Here is a 23272-nt window from a genome sequence, read left to right on the forward strand (position 1 = left end):
GATAATTGCAACTGTTTTTCAGAAGGTCTTCGAAAGTTTTCGTGTAAAAGGAATAAATTCGAGAGGATAAGTAATAGCAGTTGAAGATTTGTATCGAAACCATAAATTTCGATTATGGCTTTGTTTGTAGGGCTAACTATTAATATTTATTTAGTCATGCAATAAACTGGAAAGCTTTAGAATAATGGAGAATAATTTCAGAATCAACCCAAAATCAACGACGGTGGCATTGAAATTTCGTTTCAATTTCTAAGTAGGAAGTTTCTTCTGAACTTTGGTGCAAATTGGTGAAGTACTCTTGGAAAAACAAATCACTTTCGTCGTCCTTGTCGCATCACGGACATTCAACTTTAATTTTCGTCATCATCGTTGTCATCTTCCACTTCCTAACTCGTCCATCACACTACTGTTGCAAAGATATATGGTTTGCTGCTACTGCAGCAAGTAGTGCTTTGAAGTCAACCCTTTCTCTCGTCGTCGTCGTCGTCGTCGTCGTCGTAATGCCATGAACGATATGATGGTGTGTTAGGTACATGGTTGAAAGTTGAAAGCGACCATCCGTTTTTCGAAAGTTTCGTTCTTCCTGCTACCGAAACGCCCACGCCCCACGTTCGCACGTTCGTTACTCAAAGCACAGAAAAGTCCTTGAAGAAGGCAGACTATAGCTTGTGGCTTTTGCCATGCGGGTGATGTTTCCTGGAATCTTTTTTGCCTCACGCTGCTGCTGTTGCTGGGGAAAACAAGTTTCAAATTCTTTCATGTAATATATTTTAAATATTTTCCTGATTTGAATACGTAATGCTGTGGCTGGTGCTATAAAACACAAGTCCGTAAACCATCGTTGAAGTGGAGTCATCGTTGTCGTCGTGCAGCTTCTTCAGCATCACGCTCTCCAACGGTGGGGTGGAACTCTGCCGATGGCTCCGGATGGCACATGCCGGTTTTCCTAGAAAAGTGCATTCGTATGGTTTTACTTTCCAAGGACTGACTGTGCCGCAGCCTCAGGATTACATGTTACACTAAGGTTCCCCAAGATTTGCTGTGATGCTGGAGCAGTGCCGCTTCGGGCACACTGTCGGAGATATGGTGTTATGTAATTTAGCAGTGATTGCCCAGGAATGTAGTCAGTTGAGATTTTATTTGGAAACCGAAATTGATTAAATTACTTTGACCGAGATTTCATCTAAAAAAGAACTATCTAAATGGTCACTGACTAATTGAATTGGTATGTTATTCTTTCTCATGACTCATGGCATTGACGCTCTTACACGAGCTTGTAGCTGCTCTTATCTAAATGGTTTTCTAAAGTTATTAAGTGGGAGTTTTCTATGCCAGATAATGAATTCTATAAATCTAGGGAAGTCGAGAAAATTTTCAACCAGAAACATTTTCTAGACCGCACCGGAAATCGAACCCACCGCATCTAGCTTGGGAATACAGTTCCTTCACTGACTAGGTGATCTAAGAATTTGGTATATGCTGGAACGCAATATTTTATACACATCAACTTGACTGACTTTGAACATGAAGGTTGTGGGATATAATTTGAGTTCAAGGAATTCTGACATAACTGTCGAATACATCAAATGGTTTTCACAGGGAACCCACTCATGACAATCATAGCTACTACCTCTGTGGTAATCCCGATATATGTAAAGGATCCCTAAGGTTTCTAGAAGCACTTCTCAAGTTCCACGCAATCGCTTTTTTCACATCGTGGAAAATGTCAAAACACTTTCTTATACAATATTCCAAGTGGTCGTCCTGATCCAAGATCTAGACTAGGTTTAAATCGTTCCAATTCCAGGGCTGGTAGCGATCACTGCTGTCAAAAATAGTGATTTTAGTGACCATGTTGGAGAAATAAGTGACCAAATAGTGACTTATAGTTGTAAAAAAAAAGTGACTTAAAGGTGACCTAAGAGATAATAAATGTCAGATAGTTGAAGATGCTAATTTCAAATAACTGACTAAAGTGGTAATGTATGTTATTTGAAATTAGCATCTTCAACTATATAAATCGTTGACTTCACGCAGAAGTAATACTAAACAGATAGTCAAAGTAAATGTTTGATGTTTAGACTTATTCAACAAGTATCTCATAAACACTTATGTACTATATGAACCTTTAAAACGAAAGATTCAATAGAAAGTTTATGGCCAAACCCACGGTATTACTGCAACTAACTGCAAAAATCTGGAAAACCGCGAATCCTCAGGAAATTTTAATTTTCTTTAAACTACTTGGAAGGCTCAGAGAATTTAATAATTTTCATACTAAGGATATTTAAAGAAAGGAATGAATTTTAAAATACAAGCATTTAAATGTTTTCATTATTTAAATTCACACTTTGACCTTCATAAATTCACAGTGGACTAATATTAAGTAACAAATAAATTTAAAAAAAAACAGAGGCTTGAAATGTTTTATGTATTTGTTTTGGAACATACATATTTCCTGGAAAATTTAAATTTGAACTAGTTCTGGACTTAAACGCTATAATACTTCAAGAAATTTTGAAGAATCTGAGGTACAAAACATGCACAGTTTGAAAAGCTCATGAAAATTTATTATAATAAAAATAATTTTCAAGGAAGATCTGGGGAAAAAAAACATTAGATGCTATCTGCTTTTAAGGTTGAAAAACTTTAGATTTCTAGTGAAGCCTAAAAGTTTTGAATAGAATTTCAAGAAACCCTGAATTGAAAAAAGCTAATTTTAATGAAAACCCTGAAAATTTCTGAGGAGCACAACTCCTTCAGAGCAAAATTCCAAGGGCTTTCTGAGGATAATTTTATAAAGTTGTGGGAGAAAACGAATCCGGAGCATAAGTCCTTGGAATCTTTTAGAAAATACTAAAAGGAGGATTACAATTAAATCTGAGAATAACTCTAAGGAATTCGGAAAATAAATTCAGGAGAATCTCCTTAATAAAGACAACCAACCAACCAAATTCAGGAGGGTTTGCCAAACAAATTATGAGAAGAAATCTAAGGAATTTGTGAGGAGAAATGCCACTGAATTCTTAGGAGACTTTCAATGTGAGTAGAATTCCAAGGGAAGAAGTGAGATTCAAAAGGAGAATTTCAAGGTAATTCCGAGGAAAACTAAAAGAAAACTAAATTAGGAGGATAGCTTTAATGAAATGTTGAGAAATATTTCAATGGAAATCAGAATGGACTATTCTGAGGTCTTCAGAACTACTTAAAAGTTTTCAATTTTTTCCTGAAGTTAATAAAACTGCCTTGAAAGTCTTTTGTAGTTTGAGAAACTAACCGGATGCTCACAATATTTCTCATCAAATTCTTAAACTTCCCTGAACTTTATGGGACTTCCTAAAGTTTCCTCAATGTTTCTAACGTTGCCTTGAAGTTTCGATGATTTTCCTTAAGTATTATAATCATTATAAACTTCGTAGATTTCCTCTAATCAATTTAGCTAAATTTCCGCATTTTTTAAGTTCTTGAAATCTCCGTAGCATAACACGCTCAAAATACTCTCACGTTTTTCGGATCTTCATATAATTTTTCACGTTCCAGAAATTCTCTCGGAGCTTTGCTGAAGTTTCTGGAATTTCCCTGAGTTTCTCGAAACTTCTTTAAGGTTTCTACAATTTCCTTATTTTGATCTTCTCGAAGCTTCCCTAAAGCTCTCAATTCTATTGAAGATCTCGGTTCTGCTCGGAAATAAATGGAATTCCCGTAAACACCTTTAAATTTCCCTGCAATTCTCTGGACTTCTGTGAAGTTTCTGAAATATTTCTGAAGTTTTCAAAAATTCTCTGAAGGACTCTGTGCTTCCCTGAAATTCTCGGAACATCTTTAGGGATCTCGATTTTTTTTCAGCACATCATGGAACTATCCTGATTTTTTTTTTAAATTAACGATTATAGATCTTTAAACTGCTCCAAAAGTCTACGGAAACAGCTCTTAAGATCTGAAATTCCCCAAAAATCTCTAGATCTAGCTTTTTAGAACTTCTTAAAAATTTGCACAATACACCTCATGTTTGCTATATTTCTCAAGTTTGCTTGACACCTGTGAAGTTCTCTGAAATTCTAGGAACTTCATAAAAGTTTCCGAAAATTTTCGGATGCTAAAAACCACTTTGAGGTTCTTGAAGCTTCCAGCAAGTTCCATATATTTTCAGCGCATTAACTTCCCTTATGGTAATGCAGTTTGTTTATGGAGCATTACCGAAATTCTTAGCATTTCTTTTTATTACTTAGAACTTCTCCAAAGTTCCTACAATTACGAACTTTAAAAAAATCTAATCAGTTATTTTTATTATCTTGAACATGGAATACGAAACTTCAAGATATTGACAAATTTTAGATCTTTGACTTACTCAAATTAAATAAGTTTTTTTTTAACTTTATTAAGTGAGAAATTAAGTAAGTGTTAAACTTCAACATTCAATGGATTTGATTGTAAAGATGTTTCTTTAAAACTGATTGCTATGTCTTAAAAAAGTTTGGGTAAATTGCTGTTGTTTTTGATCAACCAAAAGAAGCATATTTTTCACGCATTTCAAGAAAGCTGGAATTTATCCGTTAAAGTACTGGGAAAACCTGTAAAACGCAGGTAATTCTATTTAGAAAAATGAGTAAACACCCTGTAGATAGCGAAAGACTATTAAACGCCACAAAGCAAAGAATGATCAATCTTGAAATAAATTCACGCTAAAAAAGTTGAAAATAGTGACTGATTACAAGAAAAAGTGACTTTAGTGACTTGGCCTTAAAAAAGAGACTTTTTAGTGACTGGCTTGAAAAAAGTTACCAAATCACTGAAAAGTGACTCGCTACCAGTCCTGCAATTCAGACCATAATGCAAGCTCACAAGGTACACCTAATCGGGGGATGTCAGGTTCGCTTACAATTTTGTGGGATTCATCATCGGAGGATGTTAGTGGAGACCGCATGAACGGAGGATGCGATATACCGAGCTGCGGTCCAATGCAAGAAAATGGAGAAAGAAAAATGTGGAGTGTATTAGTGCGTGAAATTAATCATGTCGAAAAAAAAAGTGGCCGACTGAGACTCGATCCCAGATTTTTAAAAAATCACTATTTGAATCCTGGAAAGTTTTTAAGGCCTGCAACAAAGAAAAATGTACAGAGCTCCAACAATTAAACAAACTATATAAAGCTGGAGAATAACTATTGTATTTTTAGGATAATTTAAAAGGAATTAAAGCGTTAATTTGAGAGAAATGCTGAGAAGAATTAACACAAAATTCTGGCAAACATCCTAAAATAGTTCTAACCAGAATTTAAAGAAAATTCTGAGATAATGTCCAAAGAAATGCTGAGATGAATTCTCCATTTCAGGGGAGCAGAAAGGAAGTTTCGAAAGGACCTGCTCCGTTATGAATTACAGGTATACCTCGATATAACGTAACTGTCACTTTTGACTTCCATCGTTAATATCTCGCTAATAACAATTAAACCATAAAATTTAATACTACCTATAAATGGAGGATTGTTTCATCTGTCCGATGGTGATATTATTTAGCTTGTTTGAATGATCGTTTACGAAAAATCAGCGATGGAAGTCAAAAATGACAGTTACATTATATCGTGGTATACCTGTACTTTATAATTCTTAGAAAAGTTTCATGGAAGGTGAGAAAATAACTTTAGGAAGAATTCCTAGGTGTTTCTGAGGAGCATTTTATGGGAATCTAGAGGAGAATATGAAGTGAGTTTTAAGGAAAATTACAAGAGAATGATGGCGAGAATTCAAAGAGCATTAAAACAGAGTTTAAGGGGAGGTTTACTGCCCCGAAAATAAAAAAAATATTTTCGTAACGTTTTTATTTCTCTAAAAACATAGTGAAAAAATATCAAAAATCCAAGAAAATCAGTTTCTTCCTTTTCATATAAAAATATTTTTTCTATCTCATCATTAAAAAAAATTGGACTCTCAGCAAAACCGAAAAGTCGATGTTTTGTGGTTTTTTGAGTCCAACTACGATGACTTATAAAAAATATTTATGCACGTGATGTGATTTTTTTTTAGATTTTTTATACCTTTTTTCAATATTTTTAGAAAAATCAAAACGTAATTATTTTTTTACGGAGCGGTGAACTCCCCCTTAAAGGGTGTTCTGAGGATAATTTCAAGAAAGAAAAAGACCCAGAAGGGTTCCTTAGGATAGGCTTCTAGTCTACACATACTAGTATTCCTGAAGAGATTTTTGATTAAAATGTTGAGAATATTTTCTAATGATTTGAATTCTCAGAATAATATCAAATGAATTCTATGGAGGATTCCAATTTTTTTTTTATTTGCATGAATTTTTTCTTACATTCTCTAGAAATTCCTTTTAAAACGTGCTTGGAATTATACTCGGACTATCCTTATAGATCTTTGCATATTTATTTTGGAATTGTACCCCCAAAATTCACGGTATTTCTCAAGTTTCCTGGAATCCTCTTCACTCTTGGGAGTTCTAGTAAAAATTCTCCTAGAGGTTTTCCTAAAGCTACCTAGACAATATTCTCTGAAATACCTGGGTGTTATCTCTAGAATTCATTCTAAAATCAGCTCAAATTTGCATTGGAAAAAAAATTCTAAAATTCTCTTAATTGTTCTTCAAAGTGACTGTAGTTATCCTGAAAATCTAGACCAGTCTAAGGATCTTGAGATATTATTGTTTTCGAAGGGAGGACGCGGTATATTTTTCCAGATTTGTCAACTAAATTCATGGGATTTTCCCGGTGACTCCAAATTCCAGCTTTTTCCGGTTTTCCCGGTTCACTGGTCACTCTGCATTTCACATATGAAACACTTGTTTTTAATCCCATTATATTTGTTTTGCCTTGAGCACATTTTCAGACCCAGCTCCGTGAGAAAATTATTCCGAATAATATACTTAACCAAAAGCTAATTCGCGGGCGGATTCCTCCGGTGGGAAAAATAAAAACAACACTTCCATCTCCCAAGTTCTGAAAGTTAATTCCATCTAAATTGCAATAGCAGCAACATCATTATCATACTAAAACTTTACTGTGAAGCTAATTATACGAGCTAACCAGGTTTACAATGAAGACCTAGAATACTTACTACAGCCACTCTGTGCTGTCAAAGCAATGCTTGTCTACGTATCTTTGAATCATTATTCAATCATAAAAGTGCTACTCCAAGGAATAAAAAAAAAACTCCCAAGCAAGACCATTATCCTAAATTCTCATTTAGTTAGTTCTCTGACCTAATCAAGCTGTTAAGAACACAATAAGGAACAAGAACTAGAAGTATTCATAAAAAAATCATTATATTCTCTTAAAGCTGGGTTTAGGCAAGGCAAGTCAATTGATCAACTGACTTTAGCGTGTAAGCTATGCCATTTAACTGACTTGAATTGAAAAAAAAAGTTCAACCAGGTTCAACTCTTCAAGCCAATGGAATTCCACCTAGTTGATCAAAGACTTGCCTTTTCTAAGCCCAGCTTAACTCTTAATCATTCTTGCATTTACTCAAAAGCGCTCCAATGCACTCAAGGGATTGATTTTTGTTGGACATAGCTGGATCGAACAGACGCAGAATCTACTTGAAGGTTACCTTTGTCATAAGCAATTAGGTATAAAATCTATGAAGAGACGCACATTCCCATAAGCAGCTTAATTTTGCAACAACTAACAACGTTTAGCGTCTCTACGGATCTGAATTTTTGTCTCGGTTCAACTCAGGACTGTGACAACACCCAGTGGGAGAAGAATTTATAATAGGCTCAAAATCATCGAAATACGCTTTTATTTGAGTAACTTTTGCTCCACTTGCAAAACTGCAACATAAAGCGTTGAACAACCACACTTTCGCAACTCTATTTAAAATTTGAAATTGAAAAACTTCTCAAACTACAACGAGTAATTAAGTTGTTTGAAATTAGCGAAGTCAGCCATACTTATTCATATATTTCTGTCATAGAGACATATTTCCCTGACTTTGAATGAAATTCTCTGACAATCCCTGATTTTCCTGGTTCAAAAATGAGTTTCCTGATATTCCCTGATTTTCCAGGTTTTTCCAGATAGTCGACACCCTGTTTTAGGGGAATTTAAAGGGATTTCAGAACAGAATTCCACGATACGAGAAGAGCTCCAAGGATATTTTCTTGTGAGTTTAAGGAGAATCCCATGATTAATCTGAACAGATTTCCAAGGTTATTTATTATGAATAAAATATGTTTTTGATACTAAATATACTAATATAAAATTATTTGGAAAAGTTAGTTTGAAGATAGTTTCAAGAGAATTCCGAAAGGAATTTATTAAAGAAATATCAAAAAGTTTGAGGACATTTCATTCTATTTTTCATCAAGAGCATTTTGAGAAGCATTTCAAGAAAATACTGTGGACAATTTCTATAGAATTCTGAGATGAAATAAAAGAAAAATTGAGGATAACACTTTTATAAATTCTAAATGACATACCATGAGACATCCAGGAATTATCTACGGAAAAGTTTGCTATCTGTTCTAATGTAAGGCTAGAGGTTCTCCTATTATGTACTACAAGCTGTCTAACCACCCAAGGAGTCCTTTTGATTTCCTCCGTTCTTCTTTGGCGGCCCACTGGGATTTTACACCGGCTCTCACAATAGTTTTCTTTGAGCCTTTGCTTTAGTATTATTGTGTAGCAAGTACAATCATACTTTATTGCTAGGGAATTTGAGAAATTGTTCAACCCTGGTCTTACTATTCTGCAGCGTTTTTATTGACTGAGCTAAGAAAGGCCCCATTTCCTCCGTGTTTCGTTTGTAACATTTTCGAATATTGCAATTAATTTCACTTCATTAAATTTAGCCACCAGCCTCCTCCGAAAAGTCCTCACAAACCATTCAATAGTTGCTGACTAGCATTTTTTTATACTTTTCTCTGAATTCACTACTAAGGATGCATAATCTTGTGTGGTACCAATTCCCATCGAATTGCATAATTTATTCCATTCAAATATGATGTACGTTCAAGGGAAAATTCCCCATCCCCCGCCAAAGGCAAATCAAACCCCGCAAATCGCAAAACCAACCACTCATGAAATAAACCCCACCCACAACACACCGTAGGAACTGCCAAGGAATCGCATAAAGCAAAGGAGGCAACCGAGTTTATGGGTTAGATTTTGGCACAAGGCATTCCCATTTTACCGGGTGATTTGTCATTCGATGTACTCCCACAGCTGAGACTCCCCCGGTCAACGCCCACGCCGAGCTACAAGCAACGGCTTTCGAGCAGTCGGTGGAAAGTCGAGGAGCTTCAGGGAAATGGAGCAAATTTGTTGTACATCTGCAGAAGCCAACAGGGAATTTTCCACACAGCACACTGCTACTGGTTGGATCCCAGGATTCGCAAAACCGAAATAACCATCCTTGCCATCCGTCCTATCTTTACCTATCTAATGCGGGTACGATTAAAGAGATTAATTATTTCAACCTCGGACCTTTTGGCCTGCGCACTCTGGAGCGATGCGGCGATACATGTGTTTGCATTACGAAAAGGAAGGTTCTTGGAATTGGATTACTTGGCAATGGATCATGATCCCCATACTGGTGTGGGAATTCAGCACTAGTAAATGAAATAGTTTTCATCATGCATTTTTATTGAGGAATAGCGCACATATTCAGAACAGGTCACAGGTCGTTTAAGGAAACTATAAATGTAAAAGCCAGGTTGAAAATGGAAAAGAGAGTCAGTCTTGCTTCAGCCAATTAGTTGTACTTCTTCAGCTTGCTATAACTGTAACCATGTCCGTAGTAACCGCCCTCGAGACCACCCATCTGTTGTCCACCCATTCCGCCTTCCTGGATAGCATGTCCAATGTTCTTGACCTTAGCTTCGAAACCGTTTTTGCTATCGGCGTGGTACTCAACAATGCGCTTGGTTCCATCAGCTTCATCCAGGCTGTACGCGCCCTTGACGACATCGCCATCGCGCATCTCCCACTGGCTCTTGTGGTCACCCGTTTTGTAGTCCTTCACTCCGTACTCGAAGTTGTATTTCGGGTAGCTGTAATAATCCTCACCACCCATACCAATTCCACCCTGAAACACAAATTTCGAAAAGCCATTAATATTGAATCTGCCACATCAAACCCGAGTGATTCTTCTCACCTGAGAGCCTCCGCCAAAGCCCATGCCGCCCATTTCACTCATGCCACCCTCGGAACCACCGTACCACTTGTACGGGACGTGTTTGACCTCACTGACGAATCCATGGTGCTCGTAGGCCAGAGCGGCTCCCAGAAGGGCAACAGCTACAAAAAAGCTTGCTCGGAACATTTTAGGACACTGCTAGCGGATTTTACACCGAGAATGGTTGCGGTTAGAACTTCCGAATGCTACTGATGCACTTTACCGCACCATTGTGCACTATTTATACTAATGAATGTGCGGAATGCTGTCAAACGGTTACGGCGTCAATCGGGGAAAATCAATCCGCAAAAACGTTTTCGAAGGTCATCCACACCCTTCAACTTTCTACAACCCTAAATCGAACAGTTTTGCACCACCTGCTGCTGGCAGTACCGGCGCTGGTGGTGCAGTGATTCCACCCACCTATGGCATTGACGCGTGTGCGCCGCCCCCCGCCCCCGCTGCACCTAAACCCGTCCACCATCAATCAATCAATCGATTCGGTTTCTACCAAGTTCATTAAAAATTCATAAGTTCTGTTTCGGAAAAGTTCTATACATGCAGGTATCGGTTTTTGTTTGCTGTTGCTGCTGCGCCTCACGCAGTCTGATTTGTTCCGAACGGTCATCATCTCCGTCGTCGGTGTCGTCATAATGCGGTACAGGGGTGGTTTAATTGCACCGGATAAGGGAGTTGGGGAACAAGTGTGGCGATGACTGCCTTCTTTAAGGATTCGGAATGACAACAGGTTCTACGGACGAAATGACCAAGTGGTAGTGGTTAACATGATTACCTCTCACCCCAGCAGGCCTGGGTTCAATCCCAGTCGGCACCGCCGGGATGTTCTGAGGCATAACATCTCTGATCACGCCTTTCTTCGGAATGGAAGTAAAGCCGTTGGTCCCCGGTTCATGAGTTGATGAGTCGATAGGTAGGGTCCAGGTGTGGGAGCTGCCTCCCTGGCGTCGGTAGCATTGGTGCTCAGCACGGAAAACAAGATCGACGAAAAACAAATCAAAGGGAAAAAAAAAGAAAGACGATAGATGTGGATACAGCGTAGTAACCACAAATTTTACGGTTAGAAAAAGATTATAGAATAATAACAGCTCAAAGCGTTAACCTGGGTGGCCAATCAACAAGTAGTTGGAGCCTACCGTATGCGTGATAATGTTTGCACCATTGAGCAATGTCAAAATTTGAAAAATTCTCAAAAATTTCGTTTTCGAGTTTTTTTTATTTATTTAAAGGGGGGATGTTTCTCAGAGTCTTAAACTTTGTTAATCATCGATCGAGTTTCCACTTGCTGCAATTACGGCCTCCACACGCTTCCGGAATGCACGGCAGGTTCTTATAATGTAGTCTGGATTCATTTCTCTCCAGGTACGGGTCAATGTTTGTCTGAGGCTTGGTGTACTCGGGTGGCGTTTAGAACAGGCCTTGGCCTTCATGACGCACCATATTGAGTAATCCAGCGGATTAAGATCGGGGCTGGATGGCGGCCACATATCGTTCGCCCAGAACGGAAGATGTTCCTGCAACCACTTCTGAGTGCGGTTTGAGGTGTGGCACGGAGCCCCATCTTGTTGAAATATTTTTGCGTCGGACCGTACTGTTCTTTGATCCACGGAAGAACATACTTACTTAAAATCCCGATGTAGACCTCCGTGTTGACCTTGTCGCCTTCTGGAATGAACATCGGGTCTATTTTTTTTGCCATTGGAAGCCACCAATCCAAACACCATAACGCTAGCAGGATGCTTGGTCAGATACACGTTCTTGTGCTTGTCGGCCACGTCTTTTACCGGAAGAGAACTAATATACCGGTCGGTTCTGGAATTTGATATGGGATCAACGGTAAACATTATCTCGTCGGTGAACAGGATTACCAGATTTTTTTCGCTTAATGAAGTTCAAGATTTCCTTGCATAGTTCGACTCGTAGCTTCCGGATGCGGTTGGTAATCATGTCAGTTTTTCCGTGCCCTCGAATTTGCCCCGCAATCTTCCTTTACGATCTTCCGTGCCGTAAAGTCACTGATCCCGTGTTCCTTTGCCATTTTCCTTATTGAACGCACTGGATTCACCCGAATCTTCCTTTTGATAGCAGCGATAACCCTCGGAACACGAGCTGACCTCGGACGACCTGTGGTCACCTTCGTGGATAGTTGTCCTTTCTATTCTCGGTCTAAAACCCTTTTGACGGTCCACCGGGACACTCCCACGGCGATTGAAATGTCTTTTTGCGACATTTGCGCGTGGGACAAATCACGAATACGTACGAATACGAATTCGTCATGGTGCAACTGTCAAACTAACGTTTAATCGTCTTTCTTTATTTACAGAGTGTCTACTCATTTGGCTAAATAGAATTCCCTGATTTTTCTAGAACTTTAACGGGTAATTTCCATATTTATAATAAGAAAGCTATGTTTTGGATGTGTTAAAAATATGCTTTTGCTTTGGTACCACAACATGATAATCAGTTTTAAAGAATGAGCTCAATATTCTCTTCTGAAGATTCGTTTTCCACGCACAAGTTTAAAATATAATTTATTTTTTCAAAGTGCCAGAATTAAGGGAAAACAAAATATTTGAAGCTTGTCATTAACGTTATGAACATTTAGAGATCTTCAGTCGCATTGACTTCACAACAATTGTAGGAACTTTACAAAAGTTCTGAGAAATGAAAGAAGATGCTGAGAATTTCAGTGAAGCTTCATAAACAAACTGAGGGAACATACGGGAAGTTAACATCCTCAAAATATGATTAACTAACTGGAAGCTTTCAGAACCACTTCTGTTAGCTTCCGAAAAACTACAGGAATTTTTAAGAAGTGCCTAGAATTTCAGGGAACTTAACCGGTGCCAAGAGTACTTCAGGAGTAAAGAGAACTAGAGGAAAGTTGTGAAAACTTTTAAGAGGTTTTAAGTACCTCATAAAAGCTAGATCTAGAGATATTTGGGGAATTTCAGAGATCTTAAGGGCAGCTCCTGTAACTTTAGTCCAGATTTTTTGTGCAGCTTAAAGATCTATAAGAAAGAGTATAGCCAAATTCAGGATATTTCCATGACGTCCTGTAAAAAAAAATCAAGAACTCTTAAGATGTTCCGAGAATTTCAGGGACGTACGGAGACATCGAGAGAATTTATGAAAACTTTAGAAAAAAATCGAGGAACTTAACGGAAGTCCAGAGAATTTCACGGAAATTTAAAGGTATTTACGAGAATTCCATTGATTTCAGAGCAGAACCTAGATTTTCGATAGAGTTGAGAAATTCAGGAAAGCTCCGACAACATCAGAGAATAAAACGGCAGTTCAAATAATTTCATGAAAATTACAGGTACCTTAAAGAAGCTTCTAGAAACGAATTTCCGGAATCTTCAGCAAAGCTCCGAGAGAATTTCTGGAACGCAATAAAAATGATAGGGTTACGGTATGTAATGTGGGTCTAGTCCTTTCATTCGGCCTATCACGCAAATAAATAATTAATTAAGGAATATTACACAAAAAATAAGGAAAATATTGATCACTGATGGTTGATAAATGTGTACCACACACAAATCAATTTATATCACAACATTTCAATACATTTTCAGCTCTCGTAAGTAATAAAACTGGTTGAGAATATCACAATGTTCGGAGTTTTTAGCCGCCATGACTTATAAGGTTAAGATGGGAAGGTTGACTGACGATCATCAAATGGCCTGATTATGGCATTTATTGATTGGAATTACCTGATAATACACACTAGACGTAAAACTTACAGTTGCTGTTTGAATATTTTATGTTTATTTTAATTGTTTAACAACGTTTTCACAAGTAAAACATGGACCCAACTTTAGGGACACATTTCTTTTCTATGTTCCTAACTATGGCCCATGAAATTCATTTGACAGCATATAGCAATAAGAGTAACGTCAACAATGTTGTTTTGCATTTGGATGATAAGGAACGAACAGGAAGGGAGATTTTTTCTGCCAAACCTGTATAATGAACATCACAATGTTCTGATTTAGATATTCTGCGGTCAAAAGACGATAAGCGAAATTTTTAATTTTTAATTTTTAAATTGAGTGATTTAATGTAGTTTTCGTAAAATTTTCTCTAAGAAATGTTTTGAGGAATGAAGAGCATTAAGTTAACAGTGATAGTGATAAAAAAAAATACATCAGAAAACGTTACCAAGAGCGTTTTTTTGAGGATCAAACAAGATAGGACGAAGTTGCATCCATAAATAGACCCAATTTGGGGACAATAGACCCATATTACATACATTTCCCTCGTGAGTTATTGTCTTAAAAAAAGTAAGTTTTTCAACTTTTCGTGGTTTCTGATAGCAAACGACATGATAAGCATATCTAAGCATACCATTTAGCAGTAGAATATCGTTTGCAGGTAAATTCATTGATGAGTTATGATTAAAAACGTAATCGATGGCTGCATATTAGACCGAGGTTAGGGACGTATACCCTATGATCATATTTCAAGTACTTTAAAAAATTTCGAAAAATTAGCTTTAGTTATAGAAAATATTTTGGCAAGCATCGATTCTAGAAATCCAGAGATCTTACTTAGATTGTTTTAGATAGTTTAATTGTATTCAGAAAAATTCCATTAATTTCAGAAAATTTGCAGCGACTTACAAGGAGTTCCGTGGAATTACGGAATATTCCGAGAATTCTATGATTGATCCAAAAACTTCAGAAGCATCAGGGAGTTATGAATATATATCAGAAAATTTGTTGGAACATTAAACAGATATAGAGAACTTCCGGTAAGCATAAAAAACTTCTGCGATGTCCAGATATGTTCAGGGAAAATAAGTGATTTGAGGCAAAGTTCCGTGAGCATTTATTACTTAAGGAAAATTGTGGAAAGGCAATTTAATAAAATTCCGTTAAATTGTGAGTTCTTATAAAAAGTACTGAGTATTTGAGGGCAGTCTAGAGAAGTTTAACGAAATTCATAAATCTTTTAGGCAGTTTTAATAACATCATGAATGTCTAGACTATTAATGAAGTAATGAAGTAGTGTCGATAATTAAGGGGAAATCCACGAAATTAAAAAATAATGTTGAGAACTTCCGTGAAAATCACAGAATTATATTAATTATTCCGTTCCATTCCACGAAAATACGGGAGCAAATTTAATCAATTGTTACTGGAGTTACTGTACTGGAGTAGTCTATGGAACTTAAGGGAAGATCCGAGAACTTAAGGAACTATCATGAAGATTAGCAAAATGTGAGAGCATTTCAAGACGCTTAGTAATAGGGGGTATTTCACGGGGAGTTCAGGTCCAGTAGTTTCAGAAAATTAGCGGGATATTAAGAAGTTTCCAGATTTTCATAGAATTTCAGAGATGCTAAGAAGATGAAGATTATTGATATCTTCACATAAGTTCAGAAGATCATGGATGCTTAAACATGTTTAGGACAGTTCAATTAAAATCAGGGCAGTACAACAAGCTTCATGAGAACTTCAAAAACTTCGACAACGTAAGGAAGAACAGAGAACCTCAGAGCACTTCCATTAATATTAAATAAATTATACAAATTTAAAGAAGTTTCGAGAACTTGAGCGAATTGTTAAAACTTCTGAGAAGTTTTCGTCAATCGTAAGGAAAATTGACGATTGTTTATGAAGCCCGGAAAAGTTCAGGGAAGTTTAAATATTTGTTGAGAAGTATTGTGAGCATCAGGCTTGTTTCTCAAACTCAGAACTGCCTTGAAAGCAGAATGCACTTAATGATTTTCTCAAATATATTTTTTTCAGAACTCCCTTGGAATGAGCTCCTTAGAAATTAAAATAAAATTCCATGAGCCTTTAAAACTGGAATTTGACTCCACATTCTTGAAGTTTTATAACTTTTAGCTCTAGAATTTCAAAAACTTGTCCAAATTAAAAATAGCCTTTCAAGTCTCTGAGTTTTATAAATTTATTTGTTACCGAAGATTATATAGTTCACTTTGGATGTATAAAATTCAATGTGTGAATGAAAATATCGAGAAAAACTTAATGTTTTTATTTTGAAATGCATTCTTTTCATTAAAATATACTTATCCAAAGAAAATTATTAAATTCCGTCAATAATGATTAAATTCCCTGAGACTTCCAGATATTCTCAGGAAAAACTAAATTCCCTGAGGATTTGCGGTTTTACAGGTTTTGCCTGTTATTAGACACTCTGACTAATACCGTGGGTTACTCTTGAATCTTGCCCATTAAAGCTTTATATCGTACATAAATGTTTATGAGATACTAATTTAATAAGTCTGCGGAATACCTAGCCCTGGTCCTCACAAGTTCCTACTTCACGCCTCCTCGAGTCATATGATAACAAAAGACTACCAGCTGAAACATGGACACAGCTGGTTGGCGTAGCCTGGGCAATGTTGCCAGTCCGGCAATAGCAAAGTGAAGAGGTGCGACGCGAACACTGGCGCGGTAACCATAGTACGGTGATAGAGAAAATGCTTCACCAAACCTGAGCGTCTGCTCACCATGGAGGTGCGGCTCAAAACGGCGTCTGTTCTCCATGTTAGGAGCGGCTGATCACCGTCCTAGTGCCAGCGTGGGACTCTAAACAGAGCTGTGCACGATGGTCCCCCGGCGAGACAGGGGGTTGGGGCAGGCCCAACAAGCCGCCCTGGAAAAAAACAAAGTTGCAAATACCGAAGAAAGAAATACGGATCGGAACAATCGGCACAGACCTACGCGACGAAATAAGGACTACGATTGGAAACTCGGAACATGGAACTGCAAATCGCTCGGCTTCCCGGGTTGCGATAGGTTAATCTATGACGAACTTCAACCACGCAACTTCGAAGTCGTAGCACTGCAGGAACTTTGCTGGACGGGACAAAAGGTATGGAAAAGTGGGCATCGAGCGGCTACTTTCTACCAGAGCTGTGGCACCACCAACGAGCTGGGAACCGGCTTTGTAGTGCTGGGTAAGATGCGCCAACGCGTGATTGGTTGGCAGCCGATCAACGCGAGGATGTGCAAGTTGAGGATTAAGGGCCGTTTCTTCAACTACAGCATCATCAACGTGCACTGCCCACACGAAGGGAGACCCGACGACGAGAAAGAAGCGTTCTATGCGCAGCTGGAGCAGGTGTACGACGGCTGTTCGCAACGGGACGTCAAAATCGTCATCGGCGACATGAACGCTCAGGTAGGACGGGAGGCAATGTATAGACCGGCAATCGGGCCAAACAGCCTGCATGCCGTATCGAACGACAACGGCCAACGATGCGTGAACTTTGCAGCCTCCCGGGGTATGGTAGTTCGAAGTACCTTTTTCCCCCGCAAGGATATCCACAAAGCCACCTGGAGATCACCTGACCAACACACAGAAAACCAAATCGATCACGTTCTAATCGACGGGAAATTCTTCTCCGACATTATCAACGTCCGCACGTACCGCAGTGCGAACATAGATTCGGACCACTACCTAGTTGCAGTATGCATGCGCTCAAAACTCTCGACGGTGCATAACACACGTCGAAGTCGAACGCCACGACCCAACATTGAGCAACTACGGGACACCGGAGTTGCCCAGGACTACGCGCAGCAGCTGGAAGTTGCACTACCCACGGAAGAGCAGCTTGGCGCAGCTTCTCTTGAAGATGGCTGGAGGGACATCCGTTCAGCCATAGGTAGTACTGCTATAGCGGCACTAGGTACTGCAATCCCGGACCGAAGAAATGACTGGTTTGACGGCGAATGCAAACTGTTAGTAGAGGAGAAGAATGCAGCACGGGCGAGAATGCTGCAACACCGCACGAGATTGAATGTGGAGCGATACAGACAAGCGCGGAACAGACAAAACTCGGTTTTCCGAAGGAAGAAGCGTCAGCAGGAAGATCGTGATCGCGAGGCGATGGAAAATCTGTACCGCGTAAACGACACACGGAAGTTCTACGAGAAGCTAAATAGTTCGCGCAAAGGCTACGTGCCGCAAGCCGATATGTGCAAGGACTTGGACGGTAACCTTCTCACGAACGAGTGTGAGGTGATTGAGAGGTGGAAGCAGTACTATGACGAGCACCTCAACGGTGAAGCAGCAGAAAACGAAGGTGGCACGGCAACAGACCTTGGAGCACGCGCAGAAGACGACAGGCTACCGGCCCCTGATCTTCAAGAAGTTGAGGAGGAGATCGGTCGGCTGAAGAACAACAAAGCAACTGGTGTAGATCAACTACCAAGTGAGCTATTGAAATACGGTGGTGAAGCACTGGCTAGAGCGCTGCACTGGGTAATTGCCAAGATTTGGGAGGAGGAGATATTACCGGAGGAGTGGATGGAAGGTGTCGTATGCCCAATCTACAAAAAGGGCGACAAGTTGGATTGCTGCAACTACCGCGCGATCACACTGCTGAGCGCCGCCTACAAGGTACTCTCCCAAATTCTATGCCGCCGTCTGTCACCATATGCAAGAGAGTTCGTGGGGCAATACCAGGCGGGATTCATGGGTGCCCGCGCTACCACGGACCAAATTTACGCGATTCGGCAGGTTCTGCAGAAATGCCGCGAATACAACGTGCCCACACATCATTTGTTCATCGATTTCAAATCCGCATACGACACAATCGATCGAGATCAGCTATGGCAGATTATGCACGAGTACGGATTTCCGGATAAACTGACGCGATTGGTCAAGGCGACGATGGATCGAGTGACGTGCGTTGTTCGAGTATCGGGGACACTCTCGAGTCCCTTTGAATCTCGAAGGGGGTTACGGCAGGGTGATGGACTTTCGTGTCTGCTGTTCAACATCGCGTTAGAAGGTGTGATCAGAAGAGCTGGGATAGACACGAGTGGCACGATATTCAGAAAGTCCATCCAGCTCCTTGGTTTCGCCGATGACATTGACATTATGGCACGGAACTTTGAGATGATGGCGGAAACGTACATCAGACTGAAGGCTGAAGCTAGACGGATTGGACTTGCCATCAACGCATCAAAGACAAAATATATGAAAGCAAGAGGTTCTAGGGAAGACAATGTTAGCCTCCCACCCCGAGTTCAGATTGACGGTGACGAAATCGAGGTGGTCGATGAGTTCGTGTATTTGGGCTCACTGGTGACCGCCGAAAATGATACCAGCAGAGAAATTCAAAGACGCATTATGGCAGGGAATCGTGCCTACTTTGGACTCCGGAGGACGCTCCGGTCGAATAAAATTCGCCGCCGCACGAAGTTGACTGTCTACAAGACGCTGATTAGACCGGTGGTCCTTTACGGCCACGAGACCTGGACTATGCTCGTGGAGGACCAACGCGCCATTGGTGTTTTCGAACGGAAGGTGTTGCGTACCATCTACGGTGGAGTGCAGATGGATGACGGAACGTGGAGGAGGCGAATGAACCACGAATTGCACCAGCTGCTGGGAGAACCATCCATCGTCCACATTGCAAAAATTGGGCGACTACGGTGGGCTGAGCACGTCGTAAGAATGCCGCACGACGACCCAGTGAAAATGGTTCTAGAAAGCGACCCAACAGGAACAAGAAGAAGAGGCGCGCAGCGGGCAAGGTGGATCGACCAAGTAGAAGGTGACCTGCGGACCCTTCGCAGACTACGAGGCTGGCGAACTGTGGCCATGGATCGAGTAGAGTGGAGACGACTTCTTCGGACAGCAGAGGACAACAAGGCCTTAGCCTGATTGGTAAGGTAAGTAATTTAATAAGTCTAAAACATCTAACATTTGTTTGGTGTGCCATCAGAACAACTACTTTTCATCTCTTAGGTCATATAAGTCACTATTTGGTCACTTATTTCTTCAAAATGGTAACTAAACCCACTATTTTTGACAGCATTGATCGCTACCAGCCCTGCTGCCCATACACATCGGAATATGTTCCGGCCATATCTCCGGAACCTGTTAACCGATTCCAAAAATATTCAGAAACGTTCTTTGGAGCCATAGTTTTTTATGTGATGGTTGTTGCAATTTTTAATCGGCCTCGTAGTAAACATTCCATTTGACAACATTGTGATTGATGGTCACTAAAATCCGCTATTTTGGATTAAACAATAATATTGAATTATTTAAAAATCTCTTATTTTAATACGAACATTGTGGCATAACAATATTGACCATGGTTTACAATTTAAACGACTCTCACAGCAAAAGAGCATACGGTGGTATATGATAATTAATTACCGAATTCTGAGCCTGACCGCACAATTGTACCACAGACTTCGCTACGAAACATTCGAGGAATCAAATATGCAGATATGTATTTGTTATTGCAAACACTGAATCACGGAAAAACCGTGCGAAATATCAGGACCTAGCCACAGCAAAAGCAGCATCAGAAGCAACGGGTGGGTGTAGTGGACATTTATCCGCGTGAGGTCATACACGTGTCCGCAGAGAGACAGCCTCTTGAGGACGGTTTGAAATCGAACTTCTCATGCTCTTAAATAATACTTACGCACGAAGCATGTCAAGTGAACTGAGAATTCTCGAATGGCAACCTTGAACCTTGTGGAAAAGCATCGGATTATTTTATTTTCCACTGCCCTGTGTACATGTGCTCCCGAAATCAGCAGAAAACGGTGATTTCGCAGAAGGAGCTGAAAAACGTAGAACAAACACTTGAAATAGCTAATCCAGCAGAAAAGGAAAGCCTATCCCGGTTAGTAACAGCAGTAGCAGTAACAAGTTGATGAAAACTCGGGATGGAATCTGCCTTCCTCTTGGAGGGGAGGGCGAGGGGATGTTGTTATGAAAACTGATTCGACGGAAATGAAATCCTTTAATCCTCACAGCGAAACCATCGAAATGTTTTGTCAGCGGAATTGAGGGAAGATTCCAACGAAAATTTTCATAACCGGGAAAATCGATCGATTTAATAATTGGAATTTCGGTTGAAATGTTACAAAATAAGGCAGAAATCCGGTTCGAGCGAGAAATTTTCGTAGCCTCAAAGGAATCCATTAGCTGCTTCCGCCTACGGAAACAGTTAACAGCGCAAAACTGTTTACGAGCTGGGCTTTTATCGGAACGGTCACAACTTCGCAGTGCAAGGCACACACAAACACACTCACAAACATGAAATGTTGCTCCCAGGTTGATAAAAGCGATAAAATCGCGGAAAAGTTCCATCGTCGTCGTTGTCGTCATACGGGAAATGGCTCAATGCTGATGTAGAGCTGAATGCGACACAGGCAGATAAGATGCGTGAACGCGAGGGCAGGGGTTGAAATATATGACCGAGAGCTTTATAACAGTGAGCTTTTTAAGAACACAGCAAACGTATCTAATGAGCGAACAGCTGTGATCAAACTCACGTCGTCTAATGATAGTGAGGGCTCGTTGCCGTGATAAACAGTGTGCTTGTTTGATCCAAGGAGTTGGCATCACTATCTCTATTAATAACAAGTAACCATAGCGAGCATAGCCACAGGCCCACGCACTGGGCCCGCTTTGATTGATACGTGTGTTCACGTTTTTATGTTGGCTACGAAGAGATGGCGGCGTGTCAGGTCCTTGGTTTGATCAACGAACAAACCGCAGTGAGCTCAATTGAAAGGGGTCTATTAGCTTTTATAAACAACAACATTATCGGAAAAGAGAGAGAAGAGAGATGGTTTGCATGGGCGAGCTTCGGTTCGTGTGAAAACGGCATTAAGTATTGTTTACAAAAGCTGATAGGCCCTTTTTAATTGCTGGTCGAGATATTTTAAATCGATTTTAATTCTCTTAAATTGTCTTGCATTTCTGCTCAGAATCATCTTAGAGTTCTCCTCTAATATCGTCCAAACATCAACCTGGAATTTTTCTTAGACTTCTGCCAGAAATTCTTTGCAAGATGCCCTTAGAATTATCCTCGGAAATCCCATAAAAATCTTCACATGATTCTTTTGGAATTAAGCCCTAGCAATCCGAATCCCTTGAGATTATTAACGGGGTCCCTCGAAACTTTATTTAGAATTGACTTAAAATTATGTTTCTAAATTTCCACAGAACTCAATACCCTAGGAATTTATTTGAAGTTCTCATAAGAGCTGCCTGGTCGCGCACGGATAGGACCCAATTTGTACGTTTTGTAATAGTTAAAAATAATGACTTACGATCGAATCACTGACCGTCCTGTCATGGCGGAGGTAAAAGTACTACAGACGTTTATTTACTGTAACATAACAAGAACAGTACATAACAAGCAATGACAATGATACGGGGACAAGTGGGAATATCTATGGGTAGGTACAGTAGTTATTTCATGTTAAGGGTCGGGTAGAGGCAGTAGTAATCGCCTGCACGAACACTGCCTTAACACTGAACTTATTAAAAATAATCATTAGAAATAGATCTGAAATGCTCTTTACAATCGTTATGGAATTTCCAACAGAACCACAAAAAAATTCAACTTTGAACTCACAGAACTGACTTGGCGTTGTAGTCAAAACTCTCTAAGAGTACTCCCAAAGACTCCTTTGGAATTTTTCTCTGACATACCTTGTTGTTGCCCTTTGGAATCATTCTAAAATCTCCTTGAAATTCCTATGGAATTTTCATCAATATAGTCCAGTCCAAGGGTTCAGAAACTTACTTTTTCCAAAGAGAGGATGAAGTATATTTTTCCCGGTTTTTCATCGAAATTCACGGGCTTTTCCTGTTTTTTCCCGGTGGTTTCGTACTCCCGGCTTTTTCCCGGTTTTCCAGATTTTCCGGTTCACTGGTCATCCTGAAAGGTGACTTGAAAACTCTAGAGACATATTTAAGGCTTAAATATGTGGCATTCGATTCTGTTTGCCCATGAATAATTCCTTGATGAGCGCGCTCATGAGCATTTAATTGATGGCTGTGAGCAATCAAAGAACGAACATTTTCAGTGAGCTTTATATCTCATAGCCTTCAGATTCATGTTAATGAATGGATTAAATGACTTTGATTTGACGACAAATGCAAGCAGATAGTGGAGGAGTAGCATCTAAATAGTGTTTGAAATAGAAGGTATATTTTTTCTAGGAATTCACTGAAGCTTCCTTCCATAATTCAATTTAATAAATTCGCTTGAATACTCTATAGAACACCAAAGCAGTTCTTCTCATAATTGTCTTGAAATTTTGTTCAGAATTATTTTGAAGCTCTCCCCTTAAAGTTCTTTTGAAAGTTTGTTTGAA

The 23272-nt window shown here is 39.6% G+C and overlaps 2 protein-coding genes across 8 annotated transcripts in view; both read right to left on the bottom strand.

Moving 5' to 3' along the window:
- Nucleotides 1-23272, bottom strand: part of shep (alan shepard) — a 584228-nt gene that overhangs the window by 548758 nt on the left and 12198 nt on the right. The gene's annotated exons all lie outside the window — the stretch shown is intronic.
- LOC135711558 (adult-specific cuticular protein ACP-20-like) lies at nucleotides 9632-10420 on the bottom strand. The gene is made up of 2 exons (XM_065234426.1): nucleotides 10113-10420; nucleotides 9632-10043 (listed from the first exon to the last, which is right to left on the bottom strand). The coding sequence occupies exons 1-2, from the start codon at nucleotides 10278-10280 to the stop codon at nucleotides 9711-9713; spliced, it is 501 nt and encodes a 166-aa protein (XP_065090498.1). The 5' UTR covers nucleotides 10281-10420; the 3' UTR covers nucleotides 9632-9710.

This window comes from Ochlerotatus camptorhynchus, unplaced genomic scaffold (assembly GCF_037179485.1).
Source record: "Ochlerotatus camptorhynchus isolate MF236.1 unplaced genomic scaffold, CSIRO-AGI_Acam_v1.1 ptg000434l, whole genome shotgun sequence".
NCBI classification, from domain to species: Eukaryota; Metazoa; Arthropoda; class Insecta; order Diptera; family Culicidae; genus Ochlerotatus; species Ochlerotatus camptorhynchus.